At 41.3% G+C, this 21,309-nt stretch overlaps 1 protein-coding gene across 1 annotated transcript; it reads right to left on the bottom strand.

Annotated features, from left to right (window-relative positions):
- Positions 1–2,344: 2,344 nt before the first annotated feature.
- Positions 2,345–20,517, bottom strand: LOC138349843 (lymphokine-activated killer T-cell-originated protein kinase homolog). Its single transcript, XM_069322689.1, is given in 8 exon segments — positions 2,345–2,725; positions 5,630–5,748; positions 11,426–11,544; positions 12,554–12,706; positions 16,162–16,387; positions 18,707–18,788; positions 20,390–20,414; positions 20,416–20,517. Coding segments are annotated over 8 exon segments (966 nt in total). The 5' UTR covers positions 20,515–20,517; the 3' UTR covers positions 2,345–2,582.
- Between the last annotated feature and the right edge of the window lie 792 nt (positions 20,518–21,309).

Raw genomic sequence — 21,309 nt, 5'->3', positions numbered from 1 at the left:
CGTACACATAACTGTATATCCTATCGCCTTAAAAAAAAAATAAACTGGTTCAGCATGGGCAATGATTGGTCAGTACTCTGAAGACACTGGTCTGCAGGCAGCCAGTCAATGACCACGCTGTTAACTACCTGGGGCTAATTTTAGATGGACCTACAAAAGGCCATATTACATAAAGGCCATTGCCTGGCCAATCATTGAACTCAACACCTCTCCAGGATATTTATCTTATCTTCTAATGACTCCAACTGGAAATTGAGTACCCAAATGAGCCACAGACACATTAGAAAAAACTTTTCCCGTGTCAGAGTAGCTAATCAATGGAATGCATTAGAAAGTGATGTGAGGGAGGCTGACTCCATAGTTTCAAAGGTAGATATGATAGAGCTCAATAAGCTCAGGAACCTGTACACCAGTAGATTGACAGATAAGAGGCAGGAACAACGAGCCAAAACTTATCCCCCCCCCCCCCCAACCTCTGGTTGGTATTGCAATGGATCCAAACCACTTGGGCTGAACGGTAGAGCGACGGTCTCTTGTCATGTAGGTCTGCATTCAATCCCCAACCATCCAAGTGGTTAGGCACCATTCTAACCCAGTTCCACCCCAAATCCTTATCCTGACTCCCTCCAAGTGCAATATACAGACAGACTCTTGGTGTCCTACTTCTGTATCATATCCACTTGTGCCATCTTGTAACTTAATTGAGAATATATATTTTGGATTATTGCTTCAATGGCCATTTGTATGGTGGTCATAAAAAGTTACTTTAGTTGTTGGACTCAACTCACTTTGGTGTTAAGTGTCCAAGATTTTGACACCACTTAATGAGGTTGTTGACCACCTCAATAACAAATATTTTAAGATCTAAGCTCAGATCTTAAATTAAGGGGGCGTCTGGTTGGCATCTGGGTCCAAAAATGCAAAAATGAAAACTCGTTCGATTTCAATGAAACTTTTTTGACAAGTTCTATATGAAAAGTGTTTCATCTGGTCCAAGTTTCAGCATCGTAGCATAAATAGGAAGGGAGAAAAAAAATATTGAAGTACTGTAGTTGTGAAAATTACAGTATGCAAAAATGGTCAAAATTGATTATCAATCAAAAGTGTCAACTGAAATCATAGCTACGACTCTTTGCTATCACAATAGCATATATTAAACAAATATTATAATTAGTTTAATTGGAAAAAAAATTTAAGAAAAAAAAAAAAACGTATTTTTTTTTTTTTTTTTTCGGGCGATTTGCATCAAACTTACACACCTGACTGTACGTAAGCCTATCTGTAAGGATGCCAATTTTGGAGAAAATTGGTTGATGTCAACCTCAGCCACAGATTTTAGAACCTTAGACTTTATTCATTTCTGTTTTTTTTTCAATTGACACAAACGTTTACAAAACTGATTCCTTTTTCATTCAATTTACATGAAACTTACACAGTATATGTAGAGGGCATGTGTCTACATTGGGGGCTTTCATTTTTCTCTAAGTTCATTTATTGATTTTATAATAGCAATAAACATGCCATATTTGCAAAAATTTTTTGGGGAACTTTGAACATTTGTATTAGGAAAACTAAAGATGTTTTGGAAATTCTAAAGCCCCAAATCCTTTATTATATGCTAATGTGTCAGAAAAGTGTCAGAGAATAATTATATCTGAAACGTGTGTTCTGAAGTGTGGACTTGAAAATGTGTAAAAAACGTTGGGGAAAAAAAAAAAAAAAAAAAAAAAAAAAAAAAAAAAAAAAAAAAAAAAAAAAAAAAAAAAAAAAAAAAACTCCTTTTCTATTTACGCTGCAGTACTGAAACTTGGGACAATTTAAGCACTTTTCATATACAACTAGAAAATTAATATTGGTTGACATTGAACAACTTTCATCTATAATCCTCTGACGCCCCCTTAAGCTCTGCTAGATCTTGAGATCTAGCATGATAAGGTCTTTGAATTTTGAAGTTGGAATAGTTTGTGTAACACTGTTTAGTCATACCAGTCAGTGTGTGTTGATTTGCCTGCCTGCTTTGTCCACAGCTTAGAACAAAAATGACAACATTTGCCCTGATAATTTGTATTTGTCTATATAGTACTGGAATAGTTATATATATACAAATAAATATCTTGCTAAATACAATAGAAAAAAATACTGTACTTTTAAACTTACATATTGCAATAAAAAATAAGGGACTTGATATGATAAAGTTAACCAAAGAAATAATGTGGGAATGAAAGCATAGTGGAGATGTTATGAAGAATGTATGATAATTTATAAAATGTTGAAGAATATACATAATAATGCAATGAAGGGTGACAGGTGGAGAAAAAAACTAAATTAAAATTTACAGCTAATATGATTAAAAGGTATATTGATGAATTAACAAGTGTGTAATTGAATGCACACATGCATGTGTACGTATACAAGAGTGTACAAGCACTATTTGCCTCGTGCTTAGAAACATTCATATTTGGCTTCTCACTATATTACAACAAGGCACTGTGAGCAATGAAACCTTACAAATTATAGAACAATATTTTTTATCAACACGATTAAGACAAACATTTTCTCAAGTTTCATATTTCCTTTCATTTTTATTTCAGACAATCAAGAACATGCAAAACTTGTTTGGCTGATGGCCTCCTAGCATGATCAGCCTCAGTACAAGCGTAGAATATCTCCAACACGGGCAGGTAGTCATCACCCAACACAACGTCGGGTAGAGCTGGTCGTGTCCCTGGAAAACAAGTAAACAGTAAACTGCTGCTCACACAAACGTAATTTAATATTTAACGTTTTAAAAAGTTAAATGCTGCAATATAGAGAAACGCCACATTGCGGCTTTATGGACGAATGACACTTTGCCTGTAAGCAAGCAATTATTAAAAGGAAGAGCATGAAAGGTTGTCATGGCACAGAAAAATCAAGAATTCATAAATATCACTTGGGATGCCAACTCGACAGCACAAAAACACAAGATGATCAATGACAAAGGAGCCAGATTCATCGAGGATTTTTATCAATTGATATATGTAGCACCAGGTGCATATAGCACCAGTAGAGAAGCAAACTTTCAGATTTTGAAAATCGAGACATGCAACCAGGAGACAGATGACTAAGCATAAGGGATGAGTTTCCATTCCATTTAGTACCAACAAATTAACCTTGTGTGTTATATATTGGGGAAAAGGGCATTTCTCCACTTCTTATTATGGTTATAGAAGTCACAATTGATGCCACTTCATTTGTTATTGGCAGTAGCCATCTACAGTATCTATCATACTAAAAGTTATGGATAACTTTACTGCAGATAACATTATAAGGGTAGAAATTTGTGCAGGGAATGATGGGATATGTATGAATGATTTTCCTTAGCAACAGCATCTACTAAACAGCCACATAAGAGAAGTTCTCAATTCCAAACCAAAGCAAATGAGTTCACTACTTGTCTATAGCAGGAACTATAGGAACACATGAGGCGGTGCCAGGCAAGCTACCAAGATGGTCACTTCACCGGAGGCGCTCATCTAATGGCAGTGAGGAAATCACCTTGTGTATTATTAGCTGGTTACAGTTTTGTTTGGCAGTTCAGGAATTTCTAAACATTTCTTGGAGGGAGGCACTGTTTTGTGACAAATTGTGGGGAACTTTATCACCTAAATGCTGGGTTAAGCTTTGATATTAACATGTTTCTTGCCCCTGTGAGGGGAGTCAGTTTGAAATGGCACTGACTCCTGATAGGTGTTTTAAGGACATAAAAAACACAGAGGGAACCATCCCTGAGTGTTAATTTCTGTGGGGAAGCCCTGTCGGCTCCCTGAGGTTATCTTACTGATCAAGTGCCATAGTACTTGAGTGTCATCAGTTGCAGAGTTCTTTGTAAGCCTACTGGGGACCACAAGCCAGAACCTGGCCCCCTAAGAGAGGCAAAGGGAGCAATGGCTCATGAACACTTTACATTTAAAGTGTCATCTTGCCATCGACCAGGGAAGGCACCCAGAAAGGTAGGCAAATCAAAATGGACTACTGCCTGGTTGAAAAGTTCCTCCACAGAGGACAGGGGAAACCTGTCTGGGTAAGTCCAGCCACCCCAGTCAGTTCTTGGATTGATGTAGTCGTGCCGAGTGGTCGCTGTCGTTCTGACTCCGTATTCCCATTTTCTTTGGTGTTTTCACCCTTGCCGCAGTGTTGTAAAATGGATGTGTGCGTGTTGCCAGGCGTTTCGAGAACTGTAGCATCATGCACTTAGGGCCACCTTCCTTAGGTGCTCCGTAAGTACTACCTGTGCGTCTCGAGGTTATCTCTCCTGGGGTGTTTGGGGATCACACCCCATTAGAGGACTTCCTCACTTGTGGTTTGTCTTCGCCCTTGGGGTGTGTCTGGGGCCTTGGGGTTTTCCGCCTTGCTCTGGGTAGGGGGTGTGTTTGTTAGCTCGTGGGAAGCACAGCGGGTGGCGCAGACCGCTTTTCAGCTTTTGACGGCGTGTCGATGTTTCTCTCTGACTTTGCTGTTGTGGAGTTCAGGAGTTTTATTGGGCTTCTACTTTTTTCCAGCATTTTTTGCCTTTTCTGACAGAATTCTGCTTTTCGCCTGATTAGGCTTTGCCTGGGGTGTGGTGGTGGTCCTCCTATAATTCCCCCCCCCCCCTCCCAGGCTTTTCTCTGGCTGCTTGCAGTTGGATTGCCTGCATTGACAGGGTTTACCGGCTTGGCTGGCCCTAGTGCCTGGGCTTCCTGTAGGCCTCATTTACCATACAAGCCCTGGTTTCTTCCTCTTGGATTTCCCCTGCAGAGGTTCAGGAGGTACTCGGTGCTCACCTCCTGTGAGACCTGGTTTATGCCTCGGTGTTGGTTCTAGTTTTCTTTGAGTTCAGTTCTTCTTCCACATACTGGGTGCCTTCCGAGGTCCTGGTGTCTTCCTGGCAAACGGACTGCCCCTTCTTTTCTCTTGGGGCTTGGCTAGCTTTTGTCGTAACCGCACACATGTTGCGGGATGTTCCTGTGTGTTGTTGATGTTCTTGTGGGTTTCTCAATGAGTCCCTCTTCACCCCTGGACTTCCTCGTGGTGTTGGTCTGATGCAGCTGCATGCTCAGGTCCCCCTCTATTTCGGCTGCTTTGGTGGGCCGACGACTTTTGGACTCGCAGTCATTTGGCCTCTGTCTTACGTTTCTTTGGTCTTCTGGAGCTATTTTTGGATTGGCTTTCAGAAGATGCAGGGGCACAGGGTGGTGGACCCTCAGCTTGGGTCTTTGTCTCGGCTGCTTATGCGTTGTCTGCCTTGCTGAAGCTGTTTGTGCTGATCCTCTGAGAAGCAGTTTCCATGTTTTTCATCTCCAATTTCGCATGTCAGTAGGCTTAGCTTTTCTGCTAAGCCACTTAATCAGTAAGGGGGATTTACCCAGAAACTGGCATTTCATTACATTCAACGCTGCTTTTTTGTACTACATAATGCATGTCTTGGGAACTACAGTATGCCAAAAGATTACAGCTGCTGCTTAAAAAAAAAAAAAAAAAAAAAAAAAAATAATGATAGAGTGCACTTAACAAATTAGTGTTGCAATTATTATTATAGTAAAGTTTCATTTTATTTTTGTATCTTCAAATATAAATATGATAAAGATTTAAGGCAGTTAGAAATTACCTAGTGCTTTATAAAACTCTTCATCTTTCCCGCCATCTGAAGTATCAGTCTTCTCTTCTGATGTAGCCTCACCGAAGTCCAGTTTATCCATATGAGGAGGGTTAAGGGACAACATCTCCCTAAAATGGTAATGATATGGTTAATTCACAAAGATATTTTAATATACTAATGATTTAGCACAAAAAATCATCATTGAATTTAATGAAACAGCATTTTCTGAGTGAGACCCAGAGGCTCTCCGGAGCTATACCGGGTTGATGTGTATATATAATAGACCGTAGCAACAGTCAATCGATGGAGTTCTAGGCCTACTGGGGAGCACAAGCCAGAACCTGGTCCCCTCAGAGAGGCATGAGGAGCAATGACCCGTTGACACCCCCATGTAGTTGGAAGCAGTCTATATCTGCCATCTACCAGGTCAAGTACCCAGAAAGTTAGGAAGCCCAAAACAAACTACAGCTGGTTAAACATTGCAAACTGAAAGCCGAACAAGCAAGCAGAGCTCCCCAATTAGAAAACATGTAAACAAGCATGACGTCACCATAGCGCCCGGTGTTTGCTCAACTCCCCACTCCCTGAGAGGGGGATAGGGGGAAGGGGTCCTAGACCTCCGGCACTGGCTACCCAACTCCAGTTCAGAGGCTGAATATCAAAAACACAAAAATGCCGACCGGGAGGAAGAGAGGGTTGCCGGGAGCCTCCGGGGTCTCACCCAGAAAATGGATTTTCATTACATTCAACACTGATTTTCTGTGTAGACCCCTCCTGCTCCCCGGAGCTACCTAACCAATGATAAAGGAAAAGAGGGACTTACCCGGGAGGTGGCAGCCACTCGCTCCTCAACTCGAAAGCGAGGCAACTGGCTGCAACCTGCACCCAAGGCTACACATGGTCGGGAAGGGCCCGGTAAATTAACGAGGTACCGTGCAGCCAGGACTCTGTTCGACCTCCAAAAGCCCGTGCCTGAACGTCAGCCTAAGATATATTACCAAAAACAGCAGATAAAGCAGCAAACTTATGAACGTCATGGGCACGGGGGATAGATCGCAGGCTGGCTCGACCGAATAATGCTGCAGACAACCTGGGAAACCCACGCCCTGGAACAGGGAAAAAGGGAAACTGGGTAACCCAAAGTGCGTCACCGGCCACTGAGGCTAAGGCGCGCAAGTAACGGAGAAAAGCCACAACAAGACACAAACATGATGCACCCCCGGCTGAACCAACCAAGCATCAACAACCCAAGGATCCCTCCAGAAAGCAGCAGTATCATTCATTACCAGAAAAGAAGGAGACGACTGCAAACGAACAAAACGACCACCAGGAGCAAAAGAGCAGAAACCCCTGCACCGAAGGAGAGCATGAAGCTCCCCGACCCAACCCCCAGAGGCCAATGCTAACAAGAAAAGAACCTTAGAAAAACAGTCCAGAACCGAAGGGGGTCACCACAAACTGAGAAAAGAGAGAGAGGAAAGCACCCAGTCCAACTAACAGTATGGCTCGGGTGGCGCATGAACTGGCCGGAGGTGAAACAACACCCGAGAAAGCTTGTGGAATGGAGCAGAAGTGACATCCACCCCGAACGCAAGCTGAAGATGAAGAGGCTCTGCCAGCGCTGCACAATAAGAGGCAATAATATTCGCCATAAGACGTGAGCGTCACCCTAAGACAAGGGGACAGATCAACTTTCAAACTCGCATGAAGCGAGATGGGATTCAGAGGACACACCCATTGTACCAATGAGCCCCAATAGGGGTTTCCAGGGCCCTTAGGCTGACTGCTAAGGGAAGCTCAGGCAAGGTACAGTACTGCTAATCAGTTATCCCAGAACTATGAAACAAACAAACAAACAAAAGGCTGAACTCCTGCGACGTGTGCAATCATAGGGACCTAGTGGAGGGTCACCAAAATCATACAAGTGGTCCTACAACCACACCAGGCAAAAAACAAAACAAAAGAAAATAAACACCCTGCTAAAGCACAATGTCTCCAGGAGGAACAGAACCGGCCACTATCCGTATTATAAGATAGCTGTACAGTACCTTGCACCCCTGCCAGCAAGAATGCTCCCTCCTACTCAAGGCCAAAGAGGGGTAGGAAAACCCTAAAGAACCCTGCTGAGGTAGCCCCCACAGTTTGTGGAAGGTAACCCCAAACTGCAAGGGCAGTAATTACAGGGCACTTAGGGAAGGGAACCCTAGGCATATGCACCCCCAGTACTTTTGGAATAACATCTCGCTCGCACACCACCACACCGCAGTAAACCACCACACGGCAGCAAACCACCACAAGGCACAGCACTGTTCAAGAATTGGAGCCAGAGTCGATTGACTGCCACCTAACACAAAAGCCTCAGAACTGGGGGTTGGATAGCTGGTGCAGGAGGTCTGGGACTCCCCTTCCCCCTCCCAGGGATGGGGGCGTTGCACAGACAGCGGAGTGGCAACTGTGGTGATGTCAGGCTTGTTTGCTTGTTTTCTGATTGTGGAGCCCTGCTTGCTCGTTCAGTTTTCAGCTTGCAGTGTTTAACCAGCTGTAGTTTGTTTTGGGATTTCTACCTTTCTGGGATCCCTGACCTGGTAGACGGCAGACATAGACTACTTCCAACTGCATGGGGCTGTCTATAGGCCATTGCTCCTCGTGCCTCTCTAAGGGGGCCAGATTCTGGCTTGTGGTTCCTGGTAGGCCTAGAACTCCATCGATTGATCGTTGCCACAGTCTAATATACACACATCAGTCCAGTACAACTCTGGGGAGCCGGAGGGACTCTCCACAGAGAAGTACACTAAACTGACTCCAAGTTTTTTCATCTTAATATATGCAGTAGTTGTCTTGACAAGATTCTTGCTATTGAGAAAATCCACCAGTGTTGTGAGGTGGGCGCGATCCTACAACCCCGGCATTGTTCACCTGCATAACTGGCCGACCCCTCACAGTGTTCAAGAGAGAACTGGATAAGCACCTCCAAAGGATACCTGATCAACCAGGCTGTGACTCATACGTCAGGCTGCGAGCAGCCGCGTCTAACAGCCTGGTTGATCAGTCCAGCAACCAGGAGGCCTGGTCGACTACCGGGCCGCGGAGACGCTGAGCCCCGGAAGCACTTCAAGGTAACCTCAAGGTTGCCAATGCACATACTCTACCACTAGACCACCACTGACTTGTAAGTCTCATACAACCGGATTTCTACTGAAATCACAGGATATCTGGAGGCCTTACTGAAGCCAGTCCAAGTTTTTATGTATGATTCACAAACACTTGTGTGGAAGTAGAATAGTGATAGAGTATGTGGCTTAGCAATGCCGCGGTCATAGGATCGCGCCCTCCTCACAGCCCTAGTGGATTTTCTCATTGATATATATATATATATATATCATGTTCATGTGATTTCTGTGTGTTTTCTTGATGTTATTATTTATCAGTCCCAGAAAGAAGACTGTATACTGTATACCCCTATACGGTACCCGGTACAGTCGACATGTTCTCCCTGTGTAGTAGAAACAAAACTTGGTCTGTCCTCAACATTAAGACTAGCCCCAGGCCAGGCTCGGCGAGTAGAACTCCTGGAACCCTTTGAAAGTATGCTCCAGGTAAGGTAAAGAAATGATTTTCCTGAACTAAATATTGGCAAGGCATTTTATAGTTTCTTTCTACATCTATGATGCATCAGAAAGCCCTCTAAGCTGCTCTTTCAACATGCATCTCACTTATGGTTCATTATCTTTCTAATTCAAATATTTTCCCTAATGTGATTTTAAAGTTTCTTCAGTATATTTGCTACGTTCCATCATTCAAACCTCATTTTCATCTTGTAGTCTTCATTAATATAATCATTTCACAAGCTTCCACAAAACACCACCCCGACGACTATACTGCATCCATTAACTTCTAAGCTACTATTTTAACCTTGTTGGACTGGATGGTAGAACGACAGCCTAGCTTTTTGCAGGTCAGCATTCAATCCCCAACTGTCCAAGTGGTTGGGCACCATTCCTTTCCTTCATTCTTATCCTCATATCCCTTTCAATTGCTATATAGTCGCAATGGCTTAGTGAGTTCTTCTGATAATTACAGTACCTTTCTTCCTTCCCATGTGCTAGACACAAGCAACTATCTAAAGCTTCAGTTAAAAGAACTATGTTGCTGCATTATGGAATGTGTAATATGAGAAAATAGGCTCCACACAACCTATGTGAAAAGTTTTACAAAATTCTGATAAAGATCTAGAGGTGGTTTGGGATAGAAAATTGTCTCCTGAAGTGTTTATAAGACTATGAGTGTACTCATAAAGAACATTGTGCAAGGAGAGTATGTCATGCTTCCTAACTTTACAATCACCTTAAAGTACATGGATCATGATAAATTAAAGAAATTATTCAAAATTTTTGCGATACCAAAGTTGGAATAAGCAGCAGCTGTATGCTGTTCATATCTCAAGAAACACACCAATTAGCTGGAAAAGGTGCAAAGACATGTAAGTAATTGGCCCCCAGAACTTGAAACAAGAGCTACAAGGAGAGGTTAGAGGCATTAAATATACTAACGCTAGAAGATAGAGGAAAAAAAAAAGTGATATGACCACTACATACAAAAGACTAACAGGAATTTACAACATTTATAAAGAAGAATTGTTGACAATGTAACTGCAAGAACACAAGAACAGAGGTTCAAACTAAAGAAACAAAGCTGCCAAAAAGTGTTAGATAGTTCACTTTTACAGAGTTGGTGGTGGAGGCAAAAACTGTGTCTTTGAGTGTTACATGACACACTGTACTGGGAGGCTGAGACACCACGAGCGTATCTCTCATCTTGTAAGTAAACTTGAATAATTACCATACACATGGTGCTGTACTCACCATACACATGGTGCTGTACTCACCATACACATGGTGCTGTACTCACCATACACACAGTGCTGTACTCACCATACACACAGTGCTGTACTCACCATACACACGGTGCTGTACTCACCATACACACGATTCTGTGCTCACCATACACACGGTGCTGTACTCACCATACACACAGTGCTGTACTCACCATACACACAGTGCTGTACTCACCATACACACAGTGCTGTACTTACCATACACACGGTGCTGTACTCACCATACACACGGTGCTGTACTCACCATACACACGGTGCTGTACTCACCATACACACAGTGCTGTACTTACCATACACACGGTGCTGTACTCACCATACACACGGTGCTGTACTCACCATACACACGGTGCTGTACTCACCATACACACGGTGCTGTACTCACCATACACACGGTGCTGTACTCACCATACACACAGTGCTGTACTTACCATACACACGGTGCTGTACTCACCATACACACGATTCTGTGCTCACCATACACACATTGCTGTGCTCACCATACACACAGTGCTGTACTCACCATACACACGGTGCTGTACTCACCATACACACGGTGCTGTACTCACCATACACACGGTGCTGTACTCACCATACACACGGTGCTGTACTCACCATACACACAATGCTGTACTCACCATACACACGGTGCTGTACTCACCATACACACGGTGCTGTACTCACCATTCACACGGTGCTGTACTCACCATACACACGGTGCTGTACTCACCATACACACAATGCTGTACTCACCATACACACGGTGCTGTACTCACCATACACACGGTGCTGTACTCACCATACACACGGTGCTGTACTCACCATACACACGGTGCTGTACTCACCATACACACGGTGCTGTACTCACCATACACACGGTGCTGTACTCACCATACACATGACATTGTACTCACCATAGAACAAGGCCAAAGGAGAACATATCAGTTTTGTGGGTTATGGCATCACAAGCAATGACTTCAGGAGCTGACCAACACTCCGTGCCCACATAACATTCATCTTCACTTGCCACTCCCTATACACAAATTAAAGAAAAAGAGGTCATAAATGATAGGTAACACACTAAGGAATTTGTTAGCAAGGTTACATTTACAGTTCATATCTATTATAAATATGGTAAATTCATTAACTGAAAATTACACAAATGGAAGGATTTCATTGTTCACTTTATTCACTCAGGAGGCAAGCCGCAAGGGCCTCCCGCACCACATGAGAAGGGACACGGGAAGCCAAAAACCTCCAGAAGGATGGGACCGAGGATCGCGAAACTGAACCTGGGGAGGGGTAACAGCCAAATCCAATTTGTACAAGGAGAGAGCGAAGAGAACCCCTCTCCTTGCAACACCAAGCCCCACCCCAAGGGTACAAAAACCCAGGCGGGGATCAACAGGGGCCCAAGGTCCCTAAGTCAACCCCTCCCCTGCCCCAGGAACCCCATTCTGAGAACCCAGAGCCGAGTCGTCCCCCCATAGCCCTGGCCTCACAAGAAAAAGCCAGGGCAGCCAAAAAATCCTAAGGAAGGGGGGGGGCCCACTGGTCAGACCCTTACGCATCGGCAGGGGTAACAAGCTCTAATGCCCCCGCCACCACCTCGGAAGGGGACACCTTCCGAGTTAGACAAGACAGAAGAGTTAGGGAAGACAGGATCGTCACATACAAGATTCTCAAAGGATTTGATAGGGCAGACAAAGACAGTTTATTTAACACAAGGAGCACACGCACTAGGGGACACAGGTGGAAATTGAGTGCCCAAATGAACCATAGACACATTAGTAAGAATTTTTTTAGTGTCAGAGTAGTTAACAAATGGAATGCATTAGGATGTGATGTGGTGGAGGCTGACTCCATACACAGTTTCAAGTGTAAGAGCCTAAAAGGCTCAAGAATGTGTACACCAGTTGATTGACAGTTGAGATGCGGGACCAAAGAGCCGAAGCTCAACCCCCAGCAAGTACAACTAGGCGAATACACACACTGTACACAGAAAATATAAACAAAATATTTACAGTTCTATGTATACTCACATTTTCATTTAGTTTTAAAGTTACTCCAAAATCACAAAGTTTTACTGTATCAAAGTTGTTCTTGATGAGGATGTTAGCACTCTTCAGGTCACCGTGGAGTAAGTGCATCTCATCGTGCAGGTATATAAGAGCTGAAGAAATGTCTCTTGCCACCTGCAAATTAAGACAATCATTGTCACTTATGTCACTTATATAAAACTTACCTTAGTCACAGAGTTATAATATAAACTGTTTATTGAGCAGTTTTCACTAAACCATCAGTTTGCCTGTATAATGTGATAGCTGGAATATACCCCTAAACAAATCTTACTTTTTATTCCATATTTATTGCTGCATTGAGATATACTCCACAGTGCTCCTTGCACAGATATAGGAGAACTTTGTATACATTGACCTGAGTTGCTTGAAGCCATTTTTTCTCATTTATGGATGCTTTAATCACTAAATGTTTTAACCAATGCACTGTTCTGCATTAAAATGCGACACACCTGTGGTGAACCGAAAATAAATTCTTTCCAAAAAATTATTTTATCTTCTTGTATTGTTAAAATGCAGTCTCTGATCACAGGAAACTAAAAAAGAAAAGAATATTGTATGTGACATACTTTAACCACGATGGAGCTGGGAAGTTGAGCAAATTATGGGCGCTGAGCGACGGAGCGCTCAAGGTCACTAGGCCCCGCCACCTCGTGGTGCGGTAGTTGCCATGAATATAATGTTTCACAATTATTTTGAGGTTTCTCATTTGTTTATTCTCCATTTTTTCCTGTAATATTATTCAAAAGTGTGTAATTTATGGAGTTTATATAGTTCAGTGTGTGGAACATCACTATGATCAAAATTATGGGCCTCATATATGTGACATGTACAGTATATTATTTTTTTTTTTTTTTTTTTTTTTTTTTTTTTTTTTTTTTTTGAGATATATACAAGAGTTGTTACATTCTTGTACAGCCACTAGTACGCGTAGCATTTCGGGCAGGTCCCTGGAATACGATCCCCTGCCGCGAAGAATCGTTTTTTCATCCAAGTACACATTTTACTGTTGCGTTAAACAGAGGCTACAGTTAAGGAATTGCGCCCAGTAAATCCTCCCCGGCCAGGATACGAACCCATGACATAGCGCTCGCGGAACGCCAGGCGAGTGTCTTACCACTACACCACGGAAACTGTGTATTCTACGATTAATCGGTGTTTTTGCTGTAATTACACTATATACACAAACACACGTTGTATATACCTATCTACATATGTGTAGATAGGTATATATCCATCTACACATAAAGGTGTATGTTCACCATAACGAACCACTAAGTTGGTTTGGCGAGCCCAAAACAACATGAATGTCCGCGACACTGCAGCCAGCAGACTGCTGGCTGACTCACTCCCTCCTTCAACACCCACTCATCAACATTCCGACTCCCACCATTCTGTTATTGTTATTATTACACTATTTATGCACGCTATATATAATTATCTACATGTTTTGTTCTCCATAAGTGTACAACTAAGCTGGTATGACGAGTTCAGGCAATAAAAGCCGTCGCCACACACAGTCAGCTGGCGACTGTCTTCCTCATTGGTTCAAGGCCAGGCGCACTAACCTTTCTCCCCCAACAATACTGTTTGTGGTGTTACTATATTACACTATATACACACATTATATACAAGTATCTACATGTTTTATTCACCATAACTGTACAACTAAGATGGTATGGTGTCCAAACAGCATAGTGGCCACTGCATGATAAGGCACACAGTAGCCAGCAGACGGCAGCCTCAATCACTCCCTCACTAAAATGGCTCCTCCCAACAAACTCCTTTTGCTGTTATTACAGTCTATACACACGTTATATATAAGTATCTACATTTGTGTTTACCATAGCGAACCACTAAGCTGGTATGGTGATTCCAGACAATAACATGTTGCATACACCAGCCGGCAGATGACACTACCTCGACCCTCCGTCCCTCCCTCCCTCACCAAGATTACTCCTCCATAATTACCATACTATGCACATCACTAATTCTCACCGCAGTCCTTCTATTATCAGAATCCTGTCAGTAAACCATGTAAATGAATAATTTTCACATGTCTATTTTATAAAGGAACATGAAAAGTCATTCGAAGAATTTTAGATGGACGAAATAATGGCAGTGTCCTGTGGCTAGCACTGTGAACATCTTGAACAGCCTTTATTCACTGATATCTAAACACTGTACACAGTCTTTATGACAGGCTCTTCTGTAATACTATCATGGCTAAATAATACCAGTAACATATATATTTGGACATTTTTAGGCAATGCTGTGGTCACAAGCTGACCAGTAATGCTGTTAGCTCATGCTGCGTGCGCCAGCCTTACTTGCTCACTCAGTATTGAGGCTCTCATACCCGGGAATGTTGCCCACAATTTTTTTTTTTAAATGGCGTCTGTTTAGGAGAGCTCTGAGGAAGCTGATGCGAATCGAATCCCATGTAGCCGCAGAAGTTTTGAATGATATGCTATACCTATGAGAGCCCTGAGGCACGTTGCGCACCACCTGTCGAGAGCCTCAAGGCGAGTTGTGCAGTGCAGTGGTTAAGGGAGCCGATCGGCCGAGTGGACAGCACGCTGGACTTGTGATCCTGTGGTCCCGGGTTCGATCCCGGGCGCCGGCGAGAAACAATGGGCAGTTTCTTTCACCCTATGCCCCTGTTACCTAGCAGTAAAATAGGTACCTGGGTGTTAGTCAGCTGTCACGGGCTGCTTCCTGGGGGTGGAGGCCTGGTCAAGGACCGGGCCGCGGGGACACTAAAGCCCCGAAATCATCTCAAGATAACCTCAAGATAGACATAGTATTTCTTCCATACTTTATTTTATATCCAATGAAAAAGCTAATTTAGTAAGGATATTTTTGCTGGACAGCAAGGACACTTCCTGGTTATGGGGGTGGAGAACCAGATACAGTACTGCATTTTTAATTCCACCAAATTCAAGAATTTAAATAAGGAAGGAAACTTTCAGGGAAAAGCGCCAAGCCATTACGACTATATAGCACTTGGAAGAGGTCAGGATAAGGATTTGGGGTGGGACGGGGGAAAGGAATGGTGCCCAACCACTTGGACGGTCGGGGATTGAACGCCGACCTGCATGAAGCAAGACCAAAGCATGATTCAAATGTATTCCAAGTTATAACCCAAAAGCTTATATGGCTATGGAATTACCCTGCAAGTTTCTGTAGAACCGTTCCCAGTGAACAGATGGAACTACTGTGGAATACATTAATATTAAATGTTTACCACATTATACCTTTAAATAATTTTCCTCTGAACTATTCCAAGTTTTGCCCAAAATGCTCTGTGTAGTAGTGGCATCATTTTATGTGTAACTCTTGCACATTCAAAAATACCTGTCTTATGTTCTTTGTGTGCAAATTACTGTACTGTATTGTGAATACTAATACTAATAATACTACTACTACTACTAATAATAATAATAATAACATTAATAATAATTATTATTATTATATGAACCAACTCTTTATAAATATACAGTACTCAGTAGTTTATGCAGAGTTGCTAACACCAATAATATAATCCATAAAACTTAAATTTGAATTTATACTTTCAGAATTTGCAGACATGGAAATGGTCCAAGTCCATCATCTTGTCGGGTCTCAATTATGTCTGCGAGGGACTCGTCCCCACTCTCCATGGCTAAACACCGAGTTCCTTCCTTGTTGTAAGTGTAGGACCGATAGCCAATTATGTTTGGATGGTTGAGCCTCTTCAGAACTTCTGCTTCAAAACTTAATCTCTTGGTAAATTCCCCGTCTTTGTCAACTACTTTGCTGAGAAGAAAAATAAAAAATAATCCATTTATCATAACTTTATTAGATGATGCATGTATACCACAAACCCTGCATGACAAGGATAAACTCATGGTTTACTTATTTTAAGTACAGTACTTATATTGCAGATAAAATTGGCTAATGGAAATAAAACTAAAACTATCACTTTCGAGCACAGTTTACATGCCAACACTGTCAGTGATGGTTCACAGGCTCACCCAGATGTCTCACACCACTCATCAAGAGCAACTTATGCTGTTATAATCCTTCATTTCTAGTAAAATAAGATTTCACAAGCTCATTTCATACTTTATTGGTAGAATGGGGGGGGGGGTCAAATGTGATCCAGATAATCCAAGTTAATGGATATTAGCTGGATATGATTGGGGGGGAGGGGGGGAGGCTTTATAAATTCTCTGAAGCCCTGTACAATGAGTTGTCAAGAACATCTGTAAGGAACATCCTAGTGAATATTCATGTTGATGTCCAACCAGCTCTCTCTCTCTTTTTTTTTAATCCATCAAATCTTCATATGGTTACATCATGTTAGAGACAGAAAGCCCTTTTTTTTTATACAAGAGGATACTGGAGTAGATGACTTGACTCTTGTTAACAGGCTTAGAGCTTTCCTGTCCCATAGCTCACATTAAGCTTTACCTACTAGTTTTACCTGGAACACAATCCACCAATCAGTTAACAACCAAATCTCCAAATACTGCTTGGTGACCAGGAGCAAACAGTTAAGGATTAACAACCAGTCAATCTTCCCTGGTCAGGGATCAAACCCAGGAGAAATTGCTCGAGTAGTACAGGGCAAGTGTGCTACCACTACACCACTACGGATTGTAGCCCTTAATTGACTAGTAAGAGTCCAAGAACAAGGCTAACCAATAGTGAGTAACTTGATTGAGCAGCTCAGGAAATAAATCATTTCCTCAAAGATATAGCTTTCAGTAAACATGAGAAGCATACATCTCATGTTTAGCATGAGCCACTTAGCTGCCTCCTTAGTTAAGATTTGCTGGATCCACTGGACAAGACTGACAGTCCTAGCAGATATTTATGGCATTAGTGTCATAAGGCATTTTTCAACAGGTCCCTGTAGGGTCATACAATATGCTAGCTTACTGAGGAAAGAGGAGATACCAGAGACAAACTCCTGTCACGGAGTAATATTTATCCCTTGTTAGTGACTGGGGACAATAGCTCCAACAACAGAGCCACACACTTCCACTAGGAAGGAAGGAAGGGACTACTTCCCCCCACACTACAGCAGTGCCCTTGAAGACAAACTCCCCAGTAACCAAGAAATGACATTAGTCCTTATCCTCCAGCTAAATGACATTAGTCCTTGCAACCTAAAACCAAACAGAGGCAGAACTCCCTCCAATCCCAAGGAAACAAGCAAACGTCACACCCCACCTCCGCGCCGGCGACCCAGCCATTCCAGTTCTTTGACTAATGCAATCGAGGGTGGTCATCAACTCTAGCCCTGATTTCCTGGCAGTGATTTTACCTTCGGGGTGTCCTCTGCTGTTCGTGGTGTGGTGGCTAGGTGTACCTACAGTGTACCAGGGCTGTATGCACTTAGTGCCTGCAGTGTCTTAGTCTTCCCTAAGTGCCCTGTGAGTACTACCTTTGCGTGTCAGGGTTATCTTCAATGGTGCGTTCGGGACACCATTTCTGTAGGGATTTTTGCTGCTTACCCTGCCTTTGGGGCCAGCTGGGGTTTTGTAGCCCTTGTTTGGCCTTGGGTATGGAGTGGTTTTGTTGCTGGTTGGGCATCAAGGTGTTAACACAGCCAGCTTACCTATGCAGCAGCCAATTCCTATTTCCTCTAGGGATGTATTTTCTTGTATTAATGTAAGTTTGTTCATGTGTTCATTTTATATTTTCTCGTATGATAGCCAAGTGTATGTTAAACAGGGTTTCAGGTATCATTTTTCATGTATTTAATAATGATATTTAATATTAGAGTAAATTGTGTTAAGTTTTTATATAATTGTTCTTTATATCCTGTGCAATTTTCACACTGCAAGGGCCAGAGCAGCACTTTCTTTTTAATGATGCGAAGTGAGAGCCACATTACATCTGCCCAGTATAGCTACGTAACTGTTTTCACGTCACATGAATACCTAATAACTAGCAAACAAAGGAAAATCAAAAGCTATTCATCATCTCAGAATACAAACAAAATACAAAAGTAACCTTAACAGTGTATGCATGTACAGTTCAAAATTTTTTGTTACTCTTAGCCACTGTAGTTACTTTTAATAAATGTGTAAAAATTAACCATTAACAAGTTTTAAAATATCGTACCTGTTTCTTTTTTTTACAGCCCACGGAGATTTGTAGCAGCCACGCATTGGAGAAAAACGTTCCAAAAGGTAAACATTAACACCTAAAAAAAGCAAAATCAATCAATCTTGAAACATTTAAATTTGTGAGTAATATCTTACTAGCTACTCTGAACTTATGGCACTAGCACTCTCGAGCAGTTTTGATACACCAAGCTGCTGTGTCTATCTCTGCACCAAAAGCAAGTGCCATTCTGCTACTGTATTGTTAAATGCAATAGTAGTCAAATAAATGAATAGGGCTCTTGCTGTGATATACAACTTACACATGCCTAGAAAAAAGTTACTGTATTTGGACAATATTTCTAAAAGAAAATGGAGATCTTTTTAACCATTATTTTTTATGGGACACTTGGAAAAGGCAGGTACTGTATTTTTCTTACCATAAATATAACAATAAATAATAATTCAAAATGATTTAGGCTGTATTTTAAACCTTGGTATGAATGTACAAAAGAAGGTAATGCAGCCAAAAGGTTCCTCAAAACTGCCTCAAAGCAAAGGGAGAAGTGGGTGAAAATGGGTAGTTACGAAGGTGCCACCCGGGAAGGGGCACTTCATTACACTTATCATACATGCCAATCATTCATTTGCCACCAAGAATGAGGGAGGAATCAACAGCCACACGAAGTGATCCACTGGACCAAGGAGAACAGGAACAATGCTCTCTACAAAGAGTGTGAAGCTCTCTTAATACTGCTGTAGGAAACAAGAGCCAAGAAAAAGTTGATAAATTATTATCATCATTATTATTATTATTAGTATAATATATATATTATATCTATATATATATATATATATATAATATATATATATATATATATATATATATATATATATATATATATATATTTATTTTAATAATCATCTCATTGCCTGGGAGAGAGTGGAAATCTGTGGGTTAATACCCCAGAATTCCTACCTCTCTTATGGCTTTGAAGTATGGTGCAGTGGATACAGTGTGTACCTGCCACTCTGTGGGCCAGGGTTCGAGTCTCCTGGTGGGTCGAGTGTTAAAAAGTTATATTATATATATATATATATATATATATATATATATATATATATATGTCGTACCTAGTAGCCAGAACTCACTTCTCAGCCTACTATGCATGGCCCGATTTGCTAATAAGCCAAGTTTTCCTCAATTAATATATTTTCTCTAAATTTTTTTCTTATGGAATCATAAAGCTACCCATTTCATTATGTATGACGTCAATTTTTTTTCATTGGAGTTAAAATTAACGTAGATATATGATCGAACCTAACCAACCCTACCTAACCTAACCTAACCTATCTTTATAGGTTAGGTTGGGTTATGTAGCCGAAAAAAGTTTAGGTTAGGTTAGGTTAGGTAGGTTAGGTAGTCGAAAAACAATTAATTCATAAAAACTTGGCTTATTAGGCAAATCGGGCCTTGCATAGTAGGCTGAGAAGTGAGTTCTGGCTACTAGGTACGACATATATATATATATATATATATATATATATATATATATATATATATATATATATATATATATATATATATATATATTATATATATATATATATATATATATTATATATATATATATATATATATATATATATATTTTGTCCATTTTATTCTAAAGCTTATTATAATTCTAATTATATCTCTCACCTGTTCCATATCCGAGTTGTCGCAATACATGGAGATGGTGGTATCAAGATTTGTGGAGTACCCATGTTCTCTTTCTTCAGAACTGATATGATTCGCTTGGTCACCGGTGTCTTAAATTCGGCCATTTTAATCTGTAATTTTATTGGAAAATGTAGACTATAAATAAACCTATTTTTAAAAAGATGGTGGCCCTCAGGTAAATTCAGGTAAAATCAAACACTTAACAAGCTGAACTGCATTAATCAAACATGATTTATATGCTCTCTGAAACATCAAATAATACCCAACAAACCACTGGAACATTATCTAACACAGTGCACAGTTACAAACCCATTAAGATCTTAACTTAGATTCAACAGAGCAGAAGTTGTTGTTAAACACATATGGCAAAATCTTACTAAAGCGACCATACGAGTCATAAATACATAAATACACACACAACACACACACCACACACAAAAAAAAAAAAAAAAAAAAAAAAAAAAAAAAATCTATGCCAATTTGAATGTTTTCATTACAATCAAAATAGCATGACATGAGTTTAGCATAATCTGCAGTGGGAAAACAGCCACACCTCTGATTTGCCAAAAAAACAACTGGTCACCTCAAACAATTGAAAACATATTTAATCTCTTAAATGACCTCAATCAAATTTATAGGGTTGCTCCAACTGGTCCAAAGCCATTTGAGGCAGCCAATATGATTTGTAATTGGTGCCCGATTTATAGTGTCATTATTTAACATTTCACAGCATTCATCCAAGGCACCATTCTACTGGTGGCCAACACATCTGCATCATTAAACTCGCCTTCTGTTGCTTTGCCGCACAAGACCTGCCTGTAACGCAACCACAAGATAAACAATCCTTTGTAGGCTTTCAAGCTCCTCGGTGAATAATAATAATAATAATAATAAATTTA

Source organism: Procambarus clarkii, chromosome 11 (assembly GCF_040958095.1).
Source record: "Procambarus clarkii isolate CNS0578487 chromosome 11, FALCON_Pclarkii_2.0, whole genome shotgun sequence".
In the NCBI taxonomy this organism is placed as follows: Eukaryota; Metazoa; Arthropoda; class Malacostraca; order Decapoda; family Cambaridae; genus Procambarus; species Procambarus clarkii.
This window is presented reverse-complemented; position numbering and strand designations above follow the sequence as displayed.